Source organism: Antrostomus carolinensis, unplaced genomic scaffold (assembly GCF_000700745.2).
Source record: "Antrostomus carolinensis isolate BGI_N321 unplaced genomic scaffold, ASM70074v2 scaffold9656, whole genome shotgun sequence".
In the NCBI taxonomy this organism is placed as follows: domain Eukaryota; kingdom Metazoa; phylum Chordata; class Aves; order Caprimulgiformes; family Caprimulgidae; genus Antrostomus; species Antrostomus carolinensis.
The window spans coordinates 15,897-34,943 of NW_010321157.1; the positions used below are offsets into that span (position 1 = coordinate 15,897).

General features: G+C 51.4%; 1 protein-coding gene across 1 annotated transcript in view; it reads left to right on the forward strand.

The window, feature by feature from the left end:
- The window catches only part of CEP164 (centrosomal protein 164), a 31,386-nt gene extending 12,697 nt beyond the window's left edge, over positions 1-18,689 (forward strand). The window contains exons 10-30 of the mRNA XM_010169825.2: positions 2,332-2,417; positions 4,015-4,176; positions 6,006-6,224; positions 7,445-7,576; positions 8,205-8,421; positions 9,002-9,079; positions 9,338-9,469; positions 9,721-9,843; positions 10,395-10,538; positions 10,743-10,826; positions 11,676-11,744; positions 12,081-12,259; positions 12,754-12,880; positions 13,300-13,367; positions 13,551-13,758; positions 14,678-14,785; positions 15,374-15,488; positions 16,160-16,498; positions 16,967-17,033; positions 17,574-17,696; positions 18,590-18,689. Coding sequence (XP_010168127.2) covers positions 2,332-2,417; positions 4,015-4,176; positions 6,006-6,224; positions 7,445-7,576; positions 8,205-8,421; positions 9,002-9,079; positions 9,338-9,469; positions 9,721-9,843; positions 10,395-10,538; positions 10,743-10,826; positions 11,676-11,744; positions 12,081-12,259; positions 12,754-12,880; positions 13,300-13,367; positions 13,551-13,758; positions 14,678-14,785; positions 15,374-15,488; positions 16,160-16,498; positions 16,967-17,033; positions 17,574-17,696; positions 18,590-18,689 — 2,880 coding nt within the window. The remainder of the gene's footprint in view (positions 1-2,331; positions 2,418-4,014; positions 4,177-6,005; positions 6,225-7,444; positions 7,577-8,204; positions 8,422-9,001; positions 9,080-9,337; positions 9,470-9,720; positions 9,844-10,394; positions 10,539-10,742; positions 10,827-11,675; positions 11,745-12,080; positions 12,260-12,753; positions 12,881-13,299; positions 13,368-13,550; positions 13,759-14,677; positions 14,786-15,373; positions 15,489-16,159; positions 16,499-16,966; positions 17,034-17,573; positions 17,697-18,589) is intronic.
- Positions 18,690-19,047: the final 358 nt, after the last annotated feature.

The window sequence follows — 19,047 nt, forward strand, 5'->3', positions numbered from 1 at the left end:
TCTGATTGTAAGCGAGTTGATGGGCTGCACTGGAGGAGACCCTGGGTGGCAAACTTGCCACCTGTCCAGCAGAGAGGAGCAATCCAGTTTGTAAGGTTGTCTGGAGAATACACCTGTCCTCTTGTGCCTAATAATGAACATAATCAGATGGGAAAGGAAAACAAAACAAATGCCTGCTGTGTTCTCTGCCTTCCGCTGCAGCAGGCACTGTGCATACCAATGTCTCGTCAGAACAGCCACGTTTTGAGGGTGTTGCAGCCCTGTCTTGAGGAGAGGGGTGGGTTTGAAATGATGCCCCTGCAGAACTGCAGCCGCTCTTTTGTATGGGTAGACAGAGGCTGGGGTGGGGGACAGGAATGTGTTTGTTTCCATGTAGTGAGCTTGCCTTGCTTTGAATATATGGGCAAAATGTTCTGTTTGAACAAAAGGCCACCTCTGTCAGCGACCTGAGCGCGGTGTCGGAGGTTTGCGTGTCTTGGCAGGAGCTGTGGTAGCTCACAGAGGCCCTGTGGGCTACTTCTTGCTAGACCTGGCTTCTCTGCTGGCAGTGGGGAGGCTGCTCCTTTCACCCTTCACTTAACAGGCATTTAAAGTGCTGGCATCCTGCTCTGCTGGCACCGCTGCCGCGCCGGGGATGACGGCAGTGAGGAGCTGGAAGCAGGCTGAAGAGTGCTGGAGACCATGGAGATCCTCCTGCTGAGGTCCCTTGGGAACTGTGCTGTGCAGAGGGAGGAGACCATCTATTTTTTTGTCATCCTGCTTTCCTGTGGCCACAAGTCTGGCTTTGCATTGTCAGCGTGTGAGATCTCCTCTGTGGGACGCAGCCTGGCATTTCAGCAGGGCAGAAAACCAAGCAGCTTGAGATGCTGGGACTGCTGGGGATCCTGAGGCCACAGGAGGGACAAGGCTCTCTGGGAACTTCACAGACAAGACTTAAAATCAGGCCTTGTCCCCTGTGGGCAGGTGCTGTCTCCACCTTCTCCAATGCATTCAGAGATGCCTGCAGCCCGTGGTCTCTGGGGAGGACCTGCGTGGTCTGAGCCCATGCGTGGGCTGAGCAGCATCACTCTGTGACTGGATATCCCTGTTCCCTGGAAGATCTCATTCTCTGTTTGGCTGCTCTCCTTTCACAGGCAGCAGTGACAGCCCGTTTTGAGCCAGGAGATGTTTGCTGAGCTCCTCGGTTCTCAGGAATTGAAGTCATTATTTACACCGGGGCAGGAGGGAGGCTGGGATCAGGAGCTGCCTGGAAGAGCTCTGACCAGGCTGATGTGATGGAAGGTGACAGCACTTGCAGGGAATCCTTCTGCTGTTTGCTCCACTGAACATTTGCATAAATTACTGCTGTTTTAATTCTGTGGTGTTTTGGCCCTGCTCCACAGTACACTCCCACATGGCAAGGGCTGAGCTGCCCTGCTGTTTCAGTGATCCCCAAGAATTTGTGAATGGGCTACTCTTCTGGGGACCAGAAACCTCAGCAGGGAGGAGGAACCCTTACTGCTGTCTCACGGAGGGCTGGCAGCTTGGAGAGGGAAGTTCTTCCCCTCCCCAGGTGGACTGTGCAGTGCATGTTTGTGTGTGTGCCTGCTGCAGGGACAGAGGTGCCCGGTGGCTGGCAGGTAGGAGAAGGAGCAGCTGACTATTTCACATTCAAATATTTGCTGTTCATATTTCAAGGATTTGCTATGTCATAAATAAGCCACTTGAAGTCACCCAGGCTGTGTTTCCATGGGGAAACAGCAGCACCCAAAGTGGAGTGTTGTGGAGCGGGTAGTCAGCGATCCCTGGGTAGGTGTGCCCGTGTGTGTGCTGCCCACCACAATATATCCCTTGGCTTTGTGGCCACAGCACACTGGTTCACTTCCCTCTTTGTTCTAGGAGACTTTTTATTTTTGTCCTACACTTTTCAGGGAGTTTAGTGTTACTTGGATATCCAGGATGACATTCAGGGGAAAAAAACCCCAAAAAACAACCAGTCTGTGTCCAAAGTGCTGGGTGCTGGCAGGGGGTTCATCTTTTGTACTGAAAAAGCAGCTCCCAGACCACAACCTGGCACAGCCTGGAGAGCCGAGCTCCCAGGCCTCTCGGTTGTGATGTTGGAAGTGTTCCCACAAGGTATTCCCAAGAGGGTTTGAGACCCTTGGTTGCCTGTGGAAGGGGAGGCTGGCAGGTCAGCTGAACCTTCTGGAGCAGCCTGTGGATGCTCTCTGGTCCTTGGGCTGAGCACTGGACTGGAGAGGTGCTGCCCTTCAGCAGAACCACTCTGAGGTCCTGGGAGGCTTTGATGGTGAAGGAGCCAGCAAATTCCACACTGTTTGCTTTTACCTGCAGGCCCAGGAGCTGGGAGAAGAGGGAAAAGACCAAAGCAAAGCCAGTATAGAGGAGGAGCAAAGCAAGAGAACAAAAGCTGCTGAGAGGTATGGTACAAACGGAGCTACAGAGGAGGTGTGGACAGTTCTAGCTCCACATGACTTTCCTGTCCTGTCTGCCCCTGCTCTGGTCACTGTAACCTGTACAGGTGTCCCCTGTAGAACACCCTGAGATGCTGCAGCTTCTCACAGGGTCTTTCCCACTAAACCTCTCGCTTCTCCTGCCGCCTCCTCAGTACTGTCTCAGTAGACTTCAGCTTTGTTTCAGCTTGTGGCTTGGTAGGCAGCAAAACTGCCTGTCTTTCACTTCCTCCTGACTGCCCCAGATGTGGAGCTGGCTTCTGTTGCCCTTACAGATATCTGACTCTTCTCTAAGGCTGCCAAAGTCACGCTCTTGCCAAGATGCTCTGACCTGTTAACACCATGTATTGTGCCTTGTGGTGTTTAACCGTGGAGGACTTAGCCACTGGCCATTGCCACGTGACAGACCTTTCTGGTTCTGAGGTAGCCCCAGTCTCAGTCAGGGCTGGTCCTGCTGGGCTGCCAGCTCTTTCCTGGGCAGAGCTGGAAGCTGGAGGCTCACAGGGCCAGGCTGGTGCCTGTTACTGGTGGCAGGAGAGTCCAGCTGCAACGTGAGCAGTTCTCTGCCACTTCCTTCCATAGGGGTGGCCTAGAGCAAGTCACTGGTGACCAGGTGTGAGCATAAAGCTATTTTATATCCTGGTATGTGGACAACTCGCTCTAGAGTGCACCAGCTGTTACCCCAAGAGCAGTGCTGGCTTCCAGACCCTTAGTTACTGTGAGGACTAGACTGTCTTGGGAGCTATTTTCAGCCTGTTTGTGGTGATTTGTTTAAAACAGTTGAAATTCAGTGCTGAGCAGCGAGCTCCGTGCTCTCTCGAACCCCTCCCCTCCGCCTTCGAGAGCTGCAGCATGCGGCGTTTATAAATGAATTGTGTCAAAACTCTTAGCCTCTGCACGGAGTTACATATACTCTGGGGCACTGGCAACCAAGAAGCTGTTGCCAGGAAAACTTGTGAACAGAAGAAGCTGCAGTTCATCTTAATGACTGGCTGCACGCACTCCGGCTTCGCAGCCTTGTTCTTCGAGGAGCTGTTTGTGTGAAGGTCCCTGAAAACGTGTTCTGCCCGCAGGAATTGTCTCCTTATCACTTGGTACCCACTTCCCAGCTGCACATCCTCTCTCTCTCTCTGCCTGTAAAGCTGTCTCCTGCTTGCCTTGTCTCTGTACTTCCAAGATGAAGTAGGGCTGTAGATGTAAACGTGCCTGACAATGTTTCCATCTGTAATTTGGACAACAATGCGAGTATTGGTAATAGGGCTGATTTATCTGGGGAAGTTCTCCCAAGGACCTAATCCAGGGAAGGGATTCAGCATTTTGAGACTGATGCTTATTAAATCCTCATCTGCCTGTTGGGCTGGCAGAGCTTGAGCTGGTGGGAAAGGCTGGGAGCTTTGCTGTGCCTTTGGCAGCCCGGTGTAGGACGAGCGGGTCCCGTTGGCAGGCATGGCTCGGTGCCCATCGACGTCAGCTGCACATCCTGCCTGTCTTGTCTACCTGCAGCAGTCACTGGACTCTGATCTGTGCTAATCTGGTCTTCTCTTACCTCTTTTGTGCTGCAAAGTGAGAGGGATCAAAGCGCTTGTGCAACACCAGAGGAGAAGTGTTTTGCTGTAGAAAAGCCGGGTCAGGAGGAGGGACTGGAGGAGGCCGTGGCCCAGGAGCTGAAGGAGGGATCTCTGGATAGCCTGATCGATCTGGAGGAGCCTGCTGCCCCACAGAAAGCGTAAGGGCTTTGATTCAGTCCCCGGCGTTGTGAGCATAACAGCTTTTGTCCTTTTGTTCCCTTTTGTGGTGTTTGAAGTGAGCGTGTGAAGTCAGCACGCCGGGAGATGGGGTTTGGTGGGCACAGCGGAGCTCCAACATCTCTGTAAGCAAATCCAAGCAGCTGTTTTGCTGGCGAGAGTGCCAAGTGAACAGTCTGTGCCGGGGAGGGTGAGAACAGCAGCTCAGCCCTTGGGGTCTGTGGTGCAGGACTCTGTCCTACGGAGGAAGAGCTGTTTGCTTTGCACTTGGAAAAGCCTCCTCCTTACCCCCGTCGCTAATGAGCTGTAAGCGTTCGCGCTCCTTTGATAAATGCTTTCACACCGACTCCTGAGCTCGCTTGCCGAGTGGTGCTGAGGTGGAGGGGAACAACAAAAACCTAACACATCACCCCGTTTTTACAGTGGCTGGGAACACTGGTTGCTTTGAGAGAGAATAAGGTCAGAGCGCAGGAGGCAGAGCTCAGGCTCCCTGCAGAAGCCAGGGGTGTCTATTGCTGCCCTGAACGGATGGTCTTTGCAGACAGGTACCCACAGTTCCACGGCCACGGAAGGTCTCGGGAACGGTGACTGTGCTGACTCTGCTTTCTGTGTCAAACCACACGTCAGCAGATGTAATTGGGGAAAAACAGGCAGCGTGTCTCTCAGGACAAAGTAGTGGGGAAGCGATCTTTGATGTGGAGACCAGCACGGTATCTCCCTGTTTCTGTTAGGAATTGTGTTGAGCTGTGTAAATGTGTGTGTGGCTGGATCTTTTTTTTTTAATGCAAGAACTGGGGTAAAAGGGAGAAGAGGATAAAAAGCTGGAAGTGGCTGAATTGCTTTGCAGAGCAGCCTGATAAATGACACCTTCTGAAGGCATCTCTGCAGCATGTAGCATTACAGGGGAGCACTGGCAAAGCAGGACTTTTCCAGAACCCAACTACTCTTTTTTTTTGGTCTTATTCTTTTTGCTAATGGCTGCATAAGTGACCTTTTCTCTTTGACTGAAGGCTATATTACTGGGGCTGTTATTTCCCTGATTCCTGGCAAACAGAAGTCCCTCTGCCTTGCCCTAGCAGTCTCTGAGCACGATGAGACCTTGCTGCTCCAGCTTTCACTAGCAAAGAACAGGAATTTTGTTCCTAGACTAATGTTCACTTTCCCCTCCTTCCCCTTCAGCCTCTCTCAGACCTTATAATTTTACTGCTCTCTGTGTGAAAAAACTTAATTAGAAACAGATTGGGTTTGAATTTTGGGAGCGCTTAGGGCTTTCTGTTGCCTAGAGCTGGCAAACTCCCAGCACATCTTAGATTGCAATTGCAGAAAAATACCTGGTCCATCAGAATGGCACTGCCAAGCCCTGGGCTGAAGACAGGTACTGATTGAATCTGCTCTTCTGCCTGGCAGCCCTCGCCAGGGTTTTGTAGCCACCAGATCCTCCGTGAAGCGAGGCTGTGTCCCCCTCGCGAGGGGAGCTGCAGCCGCCCAAAGGAAGAGTCGTCTGGGACTCAAAACCTTGAGCCTTGTGAAGATTGCTTTCCTGGAGCCAGCTTGTCTTCTGCCCCTGCCCTCCTCCCACCTGTGCTGCTGCTCCTCACCTCCTCCTCACCATGAGCTAAGCATTGAGGGCTCCACACACGGTGGGGATTCTCCGCGTCCCTTCCCTTTGCCGACAGTGCAGCTTCAGAATAGGTGGCTCTGAGATCTTTTTGGTTGGGAGTTGGAACTGTTTAGGGGGATGTTGCTGTTCCTCTCATGGTACTTGGTTTTCTGTCATCCTTTTGTCAAAGGAGCTTTCTCTTTTTGGTAGGCAACCAGAGAAGGAAATCAAACACGAGCAGTCCTTGAACCAGCCTAGGGCAGAATCCCTGGAGAGAATAGCCAAGGAGCTGGAGGCAGAGCTCGAGCAGGAGAAAATGCATTTATTGCAAGCAAAGAAGGAGAAAATTCAGCAGTTCCGGGAGGAGATGAGGCAGCAGGAGGATGAGGAAGCTGAGAAGCTTCATCAGCAAAAAGAAGAATCCCTCAGGTACTTTCCTTTTAATTTTTTTACACCATCTCCTCCCTGTTCTTCCTCTGAGCCTTTCCCAGCTGCGATTTCACTGCCGGTGGCCACAGGCTTGTGCTGTTACAGGCCACCAGCTTGGAACTGGTGCCGCTCTGCAGAGTTGTGGGTGAAGGAGACATGAACAAGGCTTTAAGGGAGGAGGAAATACTTGGCCCAGCCAATCCTGTGCATGGGGATCTGCGCATCTTGAAAGGAGCAGAGAGCACAGGCTGCCTCGGGGACTCGCTCCCCAATACAGACGTGAGAGCATCTTCCCATCTCCTGCAAGGGGAGCTCTGATCAGTCCACGTGCAGCTTTTGGAGCCCTGGACCTGTCTCTGTGGTTAATCTGGGAAAAGTTTCCCGTTCAGTGCTTGGAGCTTTACCACCTGGCAGATGTTCACATCCTGGGCTAAATGGTAGTAACAGAACTGGAAACTGGAGCATTAGAGGAGATGAGGCGATCCCGGAGGAACTATCTGAAACTCCAGTGCTGTATGTTTTACAGAGGGGCTTCCAAACAAGACTTCAAGGAATAGGACATGGATGTCTGTGTGAAACTCAGCCAGTGCATGAGGATCTGATAGCAATCCAGGGAGGAGAACAGCACTGCGAGCTCTGCCCTCTCCCTGGGGGGATTTTTTTCCTCTCAAGGCTTGTACTTATTTCAGTTGGCCTTGATACCTGTGTTCTTAGCACACCGAGCCAGCCAGAAACAGTATCTTGATGTGAAATGTCATGGGAATGCTGTCTTGGGTGTGAAGGAAGACACAGAAATCACAGCTGAAGGGAAGAATGGCTATGCAGTAATAAAGCAGTAGCATGAAAATACAAAGCTTACAATGTTCTGATGCATCCAGGTACCTTGGCCGGCAGACTGCTTCCATTTAGTAGGAGCTGACTTCATTTACCTGGGGAAAAACACCCGAGTGACACCTGTGATGATGCAGTGCAGTTTAGAAATGTGCCCCAGAAGTTTGGTGCTGGGGGGGCTGCATCTCCCATGCCAGCAGCCAGGTTCTGAGGGCATGGAGGAGAATTAACTGTCTGGAGCCCTGAGAACGCATCACTTGGGCAGGCACAGTTAGTGGGAGCAGCAGCTGATCTACAGGCCTTGGGTAGATGATTTGAAGATATTAAAGCCTTCTGAACCTTTTTTCTTTTTCTTTTTTCTTTTTCTTTTCTGGCTGTTCATTTCTCAGGACTCTAAAAGAAGATTTGGCAAAGGTTTCTGAGGAGGAAGAGTTGCGTGTCAGAAAGGAAGAAACTGAGAGACTCTCAAAGCTGCGAGCCCAAATCGCCTCAGAGACTGAGGCAGAGGAGGAGAAGATAAGGTGAGAAGTTTTACTGCCATCCCTGGGGACATAAATTCTGCTGGTTTGGGAGGGAAGCATCTTGGATGCCACCAGCAACCGCTCGAAGTGGAGGTCCTTGCTGTCCTGAGCCTCCCACAGCTGGTATCCTGCCTTGGTAGCAAGGACGAGGCCCTGGCTATGATGTATGTGCAGGGACAAAACTGCTGGACCTTAAAATGGTGACAGCTCTGCTGCCTCACAGCTGTGGAAATTTTGCTCCATAGGCTGAGAGTACCTAAGTGTCCTGAAGTGGCTGTGATGTTGGACCAGGCACAGCTCCAGGGCACGTAAAGGAAAGAAGTGGCACCTACAAGAATCAGCAGCTTTGAGTGGATGCCTCTGTCCCATGGCTCTCAAAACTTACCTGTCGTTGTTTTGTTTGCACCTGGTTGACAGACAGGTGCCCACCTGACTGCTGTGCTGTTTATTTCCAGCAAACCAAAGCACTAACCTGTGAATCCGTGTGCTCTGTGTGGCTCTCGCTTTCTTCTGGCTTGCCTGTCCTATAGCAGCATCTTCTCTTGGCTTTGGTTCCTAAATGGAGTCCAGTGGTAAAGCACCGACTTCTGACCTGCTTCTCTCTGTGTTCTTCTTGCAAACCTACCAGGGCAGAGCAAGAGGTCACACTGCAGAAACTAAGAGAAGAGTGGGAATCCCGGCAGGTGATGGAGAAGGAGAGCCTGGAGAGGAGGCAGCAGCTTGTTTTGGAGCAAATGAAGCTGGAAATGGAAGAGGCTCAGCAGAAAGAGATGACTGAGCTGGAGCAAGAAAAGGAACAATTCCTGAGTGAGCTCAAGGAGAGACTGGAGAGGGAAAAGAAGCAGGTGAGATCTTTATTGCCAGCTAGTCAGACCCATGCTGTTCATTCTGTCTTGGCTTGCATTGCAATGATAAATTATTGAGATTGCACTTGCATGTGCTTTAACAATGACTTAAAACATAAAGGGAAGATGCTAGGGATGCTGCTAGAGGCGTGATTGAGCTGGGGAGAAGTCCTCCCTCAACTTTTGTTACAATGGTGATTAAATAACAATTATTTAAATGCCCACATTGCATCTGAAGAAAAGCAAAAGATGACTGTGTGTCTGTGCCAAGCTAAACCAAGCCATTTTATCAGCTCAGAATACCTCGTTGGCAGTTGCTGCAGTCCTCCAGAGAGCCTGGGGAGTTCTTGGATGGAGGCACTTCCTAGTCCTTCCAGCACACCGTGATTGAGATCTGTTGGGATCCCCTGAGGGGGGGAAAGCACATAGGGAGTAAAGGCGCCTTGTATGTAATCCAGTCTGCAAGGGGCTTACTGCTGTGCTTTTTTGGTGCTTATGGTTAGATGTTAAATGCATCCTGTGCAGCCTGTCCCCAGACATAGAGCTTTTCCAGCAGGTTTTCTTGCTCTTGTTCCTGTAGGCAGCAGAAGAACTAGAGAAACAGTTTGCAACTGAACTCCAGCAGCTGAAATCTGCAGCAGAAGAGAAGCATCGTAAGGTAAAAGATGGTGTCCTTAGAATGTAAATTGTTTTTTCCCCACACTGTCACCAAAGGTGGCCAGGGAGGGTGGCATTCATGTTTTTTCCCACTTCCTAAACGTGGTTCTGTTCTAGCTCAGCACTTGGACATGCTCCAAGCAGGGGGTGGTGAGACTGCACACACTGGTCTCTGCCATGCTGCTTGCTCTCTGTAGGAGGGCACTAAATGGATCTTGTCAGAAGGGTGACAAGTCTCTGTGGGTGGCTTTCATGGCAGGTCATTTCCAGCCTGCAAACCCAGATAGCAGAGGCACAGAGGAGTGAGGAGGCTCGGCTGCGTGACGACTTGCAGAAAGCAGAGCACAAAGTACAGCAAAAAGCGTTTCAAGTAACAGAATACGAGCGTGAGGTGAGTATTCATCTTGGATTGCTGAAGCTTGGTCACCCTCTGTCCTTGGATGCCTGGTGAGGTCTGAGAGGCCACGTCCCCTGCCCAGGGGTGACAGTGATGCCTTGGGGGAAAGGACACCTCTGCAGCATCTCACTTCACCAGGGTGCTTGCCTTATACTCTGAACTTCAGTCCTTCTGCTTGTGTCAGAGGCTGATCTCTTGGGGGCTGCTGTAGGGCAGGGAAACATCTTTCCATGTCATCCCTGCAGCTCAGCGAGCTTATGAGAGAGAAACGCCAGGAAGTGGAAAGAGACCACGAGAGGAAAATGGAGAGGATGAGAGAGGAGCACCGGGAGGTCCTGGCACGGATTCGGGATCAGTACGTGGAGGAGGTACTGCTGGGGGAGAGCAGTGACTCTGGGAGGCATCTGTAGTGGCTCGTTCGACACGTCTGTCCCTGGGCTGGCACTGCTGCTCGCCTGACCTGCCTGTCTCAGCCTCTCCTAGAACTGGAAGTCTCCTTCTTGGAGCACTGGCCATTGCTGCCATGATGTGAAATGGATTTAGGCTGGGGTTGTAAGGATAAGCTGTGAGAATATGCTCTGTGCAGGCAACTTCCAGAAGTGTTTGGGTTTCTCTATGGGAGAAGATTGTTGACATTTTTGCAGGTGCCTGTTCTGCAAAGCCTTCTGCCTCCCGTTGTTGACGATACAGTCAGCAGTGTGTGACAAAACCTTAGTTCTGTGGGTTGTTTCTTCTTTCTTGAGCCATTCCCTTAATGTCCCTGAAAGCAAGAGGTTTTCATCTGCTGAACTCAGTGTTTGCTCAGGAGCTGCTGTGGGACAGGCTGGCTTTCCAGAGGATGTCCTGTGTGTTCATGTTGGCTTGCTGGAGAACCTCATGCTTCACCCAGCTGCTTCTCATTGTGTTTTGCAACAAACAGGAGCGAAAGCAAAGAGCAGAGCTGCTTGAAGGCCTGCAGAGTGAGATGGCACACCTCCGAAAGCGTCACGAAGCGGAGCTGAAAGCTCTGCAGGCTGAGCTGGACGAGCGGCTCGCTGCGCTGCAGCAGAGGCACAGGGAGAAGGTGAGGAGCAGGCTTTGCCGAGCAGGTCACTGTGACTTGGCTGCTTGGGGATGGCCTGGGTGCCCCTGTCACCCTCTGCAGCCCAGGGTGACACAAGTGGCAGGTCACACTTTCCTGGTTTTGGTTGTTTCTCCTGGTGGCAGAGCTCTGCCTGCTGAGCGAGGAACTTGTGCCAGTCTCTCTGTAACTCCCATCTCTGTGCAGGAAAGAAAACTCCAGGATTCGGAAAATGAGCTTGAAACGCGCACGAGGAACATCAAAGCCAGATCAGCACAGCTCCTTAGCCAGGTGAGTCAGCCCTGTCGCGCTCACAGAGGTGTCCTGCCTGGGCTGCTCCTCTGGCTGCTTCCTCCTGTGGGACTTCTCTGAGGTGCTCAGCCAGGGCTTTTGCTGGATAACTTCAGTCATGAGTCAGAGCAGGGCTAAGCACTCCTCGTGGTGCTGCTGATGTTTGCAGTGGAAGTCAGTGCTCTGGGTTTGCTCAGTGTTTTAGGCAACAGTAAGTGGCATAAGAGTGACAGAGGGATTATAAAAGCCTTCCAAGGCATCATGTCCTGCTCAGCATCGCTTAGGATCTTAGTCAATCCCTTCCTGACTTACCTCATCTTCTCCCTGCTGCTGTGAAAAGGGAATGGGTGTTTCTGGATCTTGGGCAGCAGAGCGGGAGAGGGAAGCACTCCAAATGCTCCTGCGGAGCTGGCAAACATCACTGGCTGATACTCTTGCCTGCCAGATCTCCCAAGTCCTGGCCTGTGCCAAGGGCTGTAGATAACCTTGCTGCTGTCAGCCTTTCCTTTCCAAGCAGCACTGGAGCGAGGAAGTAAAAATGTGGAGAAATGCTGGAGGCAACCAGAGGCTTCACAAGAGCAAGATCCTGCAGGAAGGGCCATGTGCCATGAATACTCTTTGCAGCTGGGCAGGAAGGGGTGTTCTTCCCACAGGAACACAAATACTCCAGCTTCTCACTTGAAGCCAGATAAAGGGAGGGGAACCTGTGTGTGGTGGGGTGGGGGGGTAAAGCAAAACTGACAAGAGTCCTCAGGTATTTTGAAATGATCTTGAGACTTGGGCCTGACCTCTGTACTTCAAATGCTGCTCCTTGCTCTGACACTCACCTGCTTTCTCGCCTGTATGTAGGAGGAGTCTCTGCGAAAGAAGAGACAACAGCTGCTGGATGAAGACAGGCAGGCTGAGCTAGAGAGAGAGGTATGTGTGCCTTGGCTGTGGGGAGCTGCTATGCTGCCTTTGGGGCTGAGGGGACCACACTCAGCTGGGGATTTAAAAAAGCAAACTGTTGCTTCTAAATTGTGAGTGTGAAAATCCTTCCCTGCCTCAGCCTGGAGTGGCATCCTGCTGGGGTTTGGTCAGCTCTGAGCTGATTGCCAGGAGACAGTCCTGTTCTTCAGGATTGGTGTGTGGTGTGTGTGTTTGTAGCTCCAGGTCCTCCTGTGAATTGTGCAGGTAGCAAGTCTCTTGTCTCTCGTGTGCTTTCACTCTGGTATTGGGGAAATTACTGTGAGGGGTTTATTGTTTTTCTTTCAGGAAGCTGCTTTAGCTTCTCAGCTGCGCCTAGAGGAGAACAGGAAGGAGCATGCTAGCCTCCTCGAGTCCATCCACCAACTGCGCAGGTCTCTTGAAGAGCTCCAGGACCAGAAAGCCCAACTCGAGGCCCAAGTGGACTTGTTACAGACCCGAAGCCAGAGGCTGCAGAAATACATCAGGTGTGTGGAGGAGAAATTTTCTCTAATGGAAACAATTCTTGTGTTGGGCCATATTCCTTCAGAATCCTCATGGTGGTTTTACTGCATGCCAAGGGCGTGGAGGTCCTGGGTCCTGCTTCCAGATCTGTCAGGAACTTGCTGTGAAAATCTGTCCCTTCACCTCTGCTTGTCAGGTTCACTTGTTTGTCTTCTCCACATCTGTCTTGTGAGGTGAATAAAATGCTTCAGGAGGGGCAGTAAAATGCAAAGAAAAGATTTTCCAGAGATAGCTGAGCTTCTGGGTGAGGGCTTGCTCAACTCGGCTGTTTCCCTGCCTAGCCAGAGGTTATTCTTGACATCACACCAGAGACCTGATACTGGTGTAGTCTTGAACATCTGTGGCTGTTTCCCGCCTGGAAACTGGAGACCAGTTTGGATACCATTGTGGGTAGGTTACTGGTTAATGGACCTGCAGTCTAATCAAGTGCTGCTGCTGTTGTCTTTTCTTGTGGCAGTGAGCTGGAGACGGCTGTCAGGAGAAAACAGGAGACTTTGAAAGAACTGGAGGCAGAAGAAAGTGTGGAATCTCCAAGAGAGAAAGCTGAGCTCCATGTTGAAGACCTGAGAGAAACTATTCAAGCTGTGAGTAAAGCAGACAGTAAAAGTGTTTGTCTTGTGAGATCTGAAGCTGAACTTTCTTGAAAAATCCTGGCTTTGGCTCCTTCTGTGTGAACTCATTTGAGATGCAGGGATGCATTTTTCTCTGCCAGAGGACATGGAAATGTTTTGTAATCTCTGTCAATTTCTGTTTATTATTACTGGGGGGAAAGGAGTGTGGGATACCTGAGTGCCCTTGGAGTTGAAAGCAGGGCTTGAGTCAGGGCTAGAGGTGTCTTTTACTTTTTAAAAAGTCACAGAACATCCCTGGTGCTGGTCTTTGGTCTGGGCAATATCATGGTGATGTCATTCTGAATTTTTGCTCCTAATTGGGTTCCTCTGGGGTCCTGAGGTTCTGTTTCCCGTACGTATTTCTCAGTTTTTGAAATGTTTCAACTCCTCAGCACTCGTCCAGAGAGCCTACTTCCCCACCCTTGCAAAGCCAAGAGGACAGCAACTACCAGTTTGATCAGTGAGTATCTGTATCCCAGCCACTTCTGGAAGATGGTTTTGCTTTGATTTTTACCAGCAAATATTTTGGGTTGGGTTTATGTGCATTACACTGACACTCTGTTATTGGGAGGGTGCTGCATGAGGCTTGCAGGATGACCCAGGCAGGACAAAGCCAGGACAAATGTCTGTCTCTTTGGTGTAGTGTCCGGAGCTACATCTCTGCAGAAGGGATCTCCATCAAGAATGCCAAGGAGTTCCTGGTGCGCCAGACCCTCTCCATGAGGAAGAGGCACATGGCTCTGAAAGCTGCAAAGCAGCAGTGGCGTCAAGACATGCAGGATGCACAGGAGAAGGTGCAGGATCCTGAGAGCTCCCAGCTCCTGGAGGGCATGCGCAAGAACCTGGAGGAGGTGAGACTGAGTGCTGCCTGTGCTCAGATGTTGGGCATCGTGGCTGCACAAGTGAATCCACAGCCCTGGGGTCGATTCCTGGCTCTGCAGGTGCAGTGACAGTCAGCTGTGGTGTTCAGTCCTCCTGGGAATCAGATCTTGCATGTCATTTATGATAGATGTGCAGCCTTCGTCCCTGCTTGTGCTTTCCTCAGCAGAACACGAGGGTTATAGTCCTTCCCCTCTCAGAGTGACCATAGGGATTACCTCAGGAAGGTGAAGAGAGCTGTTCAGGAATACAGTGCAAATGCAGTATCTAAGGAACAGGCTTAATGAGAACCTGACTTAGGCTTTGGATCATGGTGATCAGGCGAGCAGCCGAGAGCGCCTGCACATGCACGCACAGCCCACAGCTAACAGCATCGCACGGCAGGACAGCTCCAGTTCTGTTTCACTCCCTGTTCTTTGCACCAGGAAGGAGCTATGAAGCGGTCGCTGCAGTGTGGCCAGTGCTCAGCAGCGTGCTAGGACTGCAGGTGCTTGATCATCACTTGGAGGTCTTGGGACCTTAAAAATGGAGAAAGTATTTGGTGGGGGAAAAAGGGATTCCTGTACCGTGCAAATCCTGTAACACGTTCTCATAGCAAAGGGAGTGAGCAGTATCCATCCCATCAGTACCTACGAGTTTATGGTTGTAGCTCTACAGTGATTTCACTCTTGGAACCTCCTTTTCCTTGGGGTGAACTTGCTTCAAGGCATGTGCTCTGCTCTCTGTATGCTCCACTTCCCATGCTCTCGAAGCCTTAGGAGCAGTTCTACTCCAGCAGCACGATTTCCTGTGCTGAGTAGAAGTGAGATAAAGAAATGACCACTAACATAGATTATTTCCTGTCATTCTTGTTTAATTTTCCTCCTTGGCTTGGCTGTTGATCCACTGCAGGAAGCAAAGCAGTTGGACAAGATTAAGTCGGCTATGCGGAAAGGGCAGGTGCTGCTGAAGAAGAAAGAAGAGAAACTAAGCCAGCTGGAGTCCTCGCTGATGGAGGAGGTAACCACCAGCATCCCTCTTGCTTGTGCCTGCCCAGAACTCTCAGCCTCCTCACCTAGGCTGGGGTCTCTGCAGGGCTTCTGGTCCCTGTGAGGGCTGTTCAGCTGGTGGCCAAAGACACGTTTGCCAGCGAAGCTGGAGTTTAGAAGCACATTCTCCGAGAGCAGAATGGTGTGTCTGTTTGAGAATGCTGGGAGAGAAGGCTAGTCACAGAGTTGGAGAGAAGGACAAAGCTAATTGCACTGCAGCCCCTGTGATTCACTAGATCTGCAGCCAACAGCACCCAGCCCATGCGAGAGCTTTGAGGCTTAATTAAAGCAAAAAGCACTTTAACTTCTGCCTAAAGGCCGTTCACATGGCTGTTAGATTTGGCCTCTAGCACACGCAGGTGCTTCTTCCCGTGACCAAGCAGCCCCTGGACCTTCAGTCTCGCTGTCAGGGACTGAAGATGAGTCTGCCTTCGCCTGGCCTGCGCCTGACTCTGCAGTCCAGCCTGTGTGGACTGGCTGTAGGCAGCATCCAGTGGCTTTTATGTTTCAGGGACAGAACAGTGGTTTTTAGTTGCATTGTTTTCCTTCTTTTGACCAGCTTTCAGATGAAGATACGCTGAGGAGCGCTGCGTGCAAGAAGATGGTGACTTTTGATCTCAGCAGCTCTGAGGACACAAACAGCACTTCCAGTGTAAATCTAAATCTGCCTAAATGTAAGTGCCTGGCCAGCTTGATAGGCTGTGCCCAGTTATAATGCTTTAGACCTCGTTCTGGCTTTCCCCTTTGCCTCTCAGATCTACTTTTGTCGCTCTCCCTTGTGTTCATTAGCACCTAAGGCAGGTCTGCTCTCTGGGACTGGGACTGCTCTGGGTATAACATTTGATCTGAAAAACTTATTTCCTGCCTGTAGTGGCAGATGAAAGGGATGGATTCTGTGCATGAACTCGCCTTTTAAATCTCTACCTTTGTTTTTAGAGCTGATTATGAAATCTGGCTTCTGCTGTTCCCCCTCTGCTGATGCAGAGCTGTGTTACCCTTTACAGGGCACAGCAGAACTCAGAGGGATGGAGCAGGGAGGTGAAGCACACACTAATGCGTATCCAGGCTTGTCCTGCACGCCCCATTCTTGCAGCATTGGAGGGTCTTGTCCTTGCTCTCAGGGTTCTCCTCCACTTTGTGCCTAAGCAGCCTCCAAGGCACAAATCCCTGTTGTCAGTCTGTATCTCCACTCCTGGCTGCAAAGCCTGGTTTCTGTCTCTATCCCACTTAGCACAGACTGATCAGACTCAGCTCGGAGCATAACACCAGTGGGAAACCTCCTGCCAGGGAAGCAGCATCTCCCTCGCCTTCCCAGTGATCCCTTCTTTCCTCTCTCCTGTGCCAGTTGATTTGGGGACCGATTTACAGCCTGCCCCACAACAGGACAAGATCCAGTACTTGACAGTCTCTCTGCAGCGGATCACTAATGAAATGAACGGGGTCCTCAACGTCTTGAGCTCTCTAAACAGTCACCAGTCTCCACTCTTTGCCCTGACGCCCTGCAGCGGTGTCCCGGTCTCTACGTATGCCTCCTTGGCAGGACATCAGGCAGGTGCCTCCTTGGTGCCCCCCGCCGGGGTGGACTCATGGGCCTGGAACACTGGGCTGAGCTCTAGCAGCTCTTTCACAGCTGGACAGTCAGTGGACAACATCCTGGCAGAGAAATGGCACAAGTATTTCCCAGGTAGGTCTCCTGTCTGTAATCCATCTGCTTGCTTGCCCATGACTTTTGATTTCAAAGCCCTGCAAGCTCTAAGCTGCTTACCCTTCCAGTGCTGGTCAGGCCAGATCCACTGGTGCTGCTGTTAGGAAGGGTGATAATGAGATAAGGAGTGAGGAAAAGCTTTTCTTATTCCAGGAAGTGCAGCATATGGCTGATGTTGTCATCTTGCTTCTGGAGCAGTTCAGCCTTTAGTGTACACCCCAGAAAGCAGCTCTTAAAGAAGGGAGCAGAGGAGGAGCCAGCCCTGCTTCACTGGAACCTCCTGTGAATTGCAGAGGGGGTTCACCAGCTCGGTCCTTACCCCCACTCGGTCCTTGGCAGGTGGCTCAGCTTGTAGGGACAGTGTATCTGCAGTACAAGAAAGCAAATGCACCCAGGTGCATAGACTGTCGTTTTTGGGGGGGCCTGTACTTAATGTCTGTTTTCTAGGTGGATTCCCATCGCTCAGTGGCAATTCCAGGCCTCTGGACAACAAGCTGGGCTACGTACCTGCAGAGTAAGGGTCTCGAGTTGTTGTTTCATTGGGCTTTTATTGCTCTTTCATTGCTTTTATTTCTCTGGAATGATTTATAGGTCCCATTTCATATCCCAAGGAAGTAACAAAATTCTAAATTAGATATAATTACTGAGCAGACATGTTAGATACTATTAGTTATTCCTTGCCACGCGCTCAGAACCATCTTGTAGCTCCTACAGTGAGGCTGCTGTCACCACTGTGCTGACAACCCTCGTCCTAGGACCTTGGTCCATGGGTGCTTCCAGCCCTGGGCCATGCTAGCTCTGCCGTGGTGAGGTGTGGGTGGGTGGGCTGCAGGCTGCCACCCAAACCTTTCTGGTGCTCTACAGACAAACAGGACAGCAGTGGCTGCTGACAAGTGGCTGCTGCAGCTTTTCTCTTTGGTGTGGTTGGCAGAGGGCTTTGAGCCAAGAGGAGAGCTGGCTTTTGGTTAACCATCATTTTCTCTGTCATCTCGGGGATGGTTTCTGCCTGCACCTCTCTTTCCCACTTGTGCTGTCTCTTTCTCTCATGCAACAGAGAGCAGATACGGCTGTTCCAGCACTCCCAGTTCCAGAGCCGTGAGTCAGACAAGATGAGTATTCAAGCAATGATTGAGAGCAACAAGAAATGGCTAGAAGAGTTCAAGAGGGATTCACAAGTGTATCCTTTTCCTGGGTCTAGTCTTTCACTGCACTCCAGCTTCCCGCACCAGGTAGGAGGAGACAGCAGGGGATGAGTGAGTCAGGAGCACTAAAGCACTGAACAGCAATTTCCAAGCCTCTGTTTTAGTGTCCAGTTCTGCAAAGGGACACAGTGTTTAGCAGTTAGAGCACGAGTGACCTCTTTGCTCTTCTTTGAGCTGTACTTGACCGAGACAGTCTCTTCCCTTTCCCCAGTTGTGCTGTGATGCTCTTCAGTGCCACTGCTCTGCCACAATACACAGCAGTTGGAGCTGGTAATGTGAGAATTTAAAATAAATAATAATAAATTAACCAAAGAGTGGAGAATGGAGGAAGCGAGAGGGAAGGAGGGGGCCTGGGCTGGTGGGGCTGCTTTTGCTGCATCGGGGGCTTCACTATGGGCTGTCCCTGCTGAGCAGCTGGGCATGAGGGAGCCGTGTCTCTGAGATGAGGGTGTCTGGAGACACGTGGGGCAGCCGCGTGGCTGGGCAGCGAGGGCTGGGGCTCTCCTCCAGCTCGTTGTAGCACGTGGTTGGACCCAAGGAGCGAGAGCTGTCGGCGCCGCTAGCGGGGACGTTCCCAGTTCGCGTTGTAACGGCATTACGCCGGGGCTGTCGGTGTCTCCTCTGCAGCGTGCGCTGATATCGGCAGCAAATCCCTTGGGCCTCTGATAGCACAAGCTATCCTGAGCCCCACGCTCCTTTGACTCCCTTAATCCCCCTCTAATTCCATTTGACTTGGATGCAGCAGGCTAAATAAAGGCTAAATAGAGCACGTGTGTGCAAGGCTGGCTGCTGCCCCTCAGTACCCGCCCTGTGCTCGTGCGTGCTAATCCCTTCTGTAAGCCAGGCTTTTCCTTCACCCAGCTGCCAGACCTCTCTTCCCAGGTGCACAGAAGCCCCCTGCCAGCAGCCCCAGCCTACTTCAGCTAGGACTGGATGAGAACAGACAAATCAAAGTGTACCGTTACTGAAAGGTGGGACTTGGCTCTGCAGAGATGGTGGCTGGGGCCCGGGCGGTCTCCCTAACGCTACGTTGGGTTTCGGTGCTGCCCAGCCATCTCCACTGTGTCTTTGTGCTGTGCCCTTGAAATGGAGTCTCTTTAGAAGAGAGTGGTGGAAGGAGGAAGTGAACTTCCCAGGTGGATTCTTCTAATCCTGTAATATGTCCAAATATACTTGATAGACTGTTTAATCCAGTGGTGAAATACCAGGGCTTCAATAAATCAACAGTTCTCTCATTAGTATTCTAGCGCTCGTGAGCCAGAGCTGTGAATCATGGAGGACTCGGAGTAACTGGTCAGGGGGAAGGACGTGAATCCAGCTGAGACT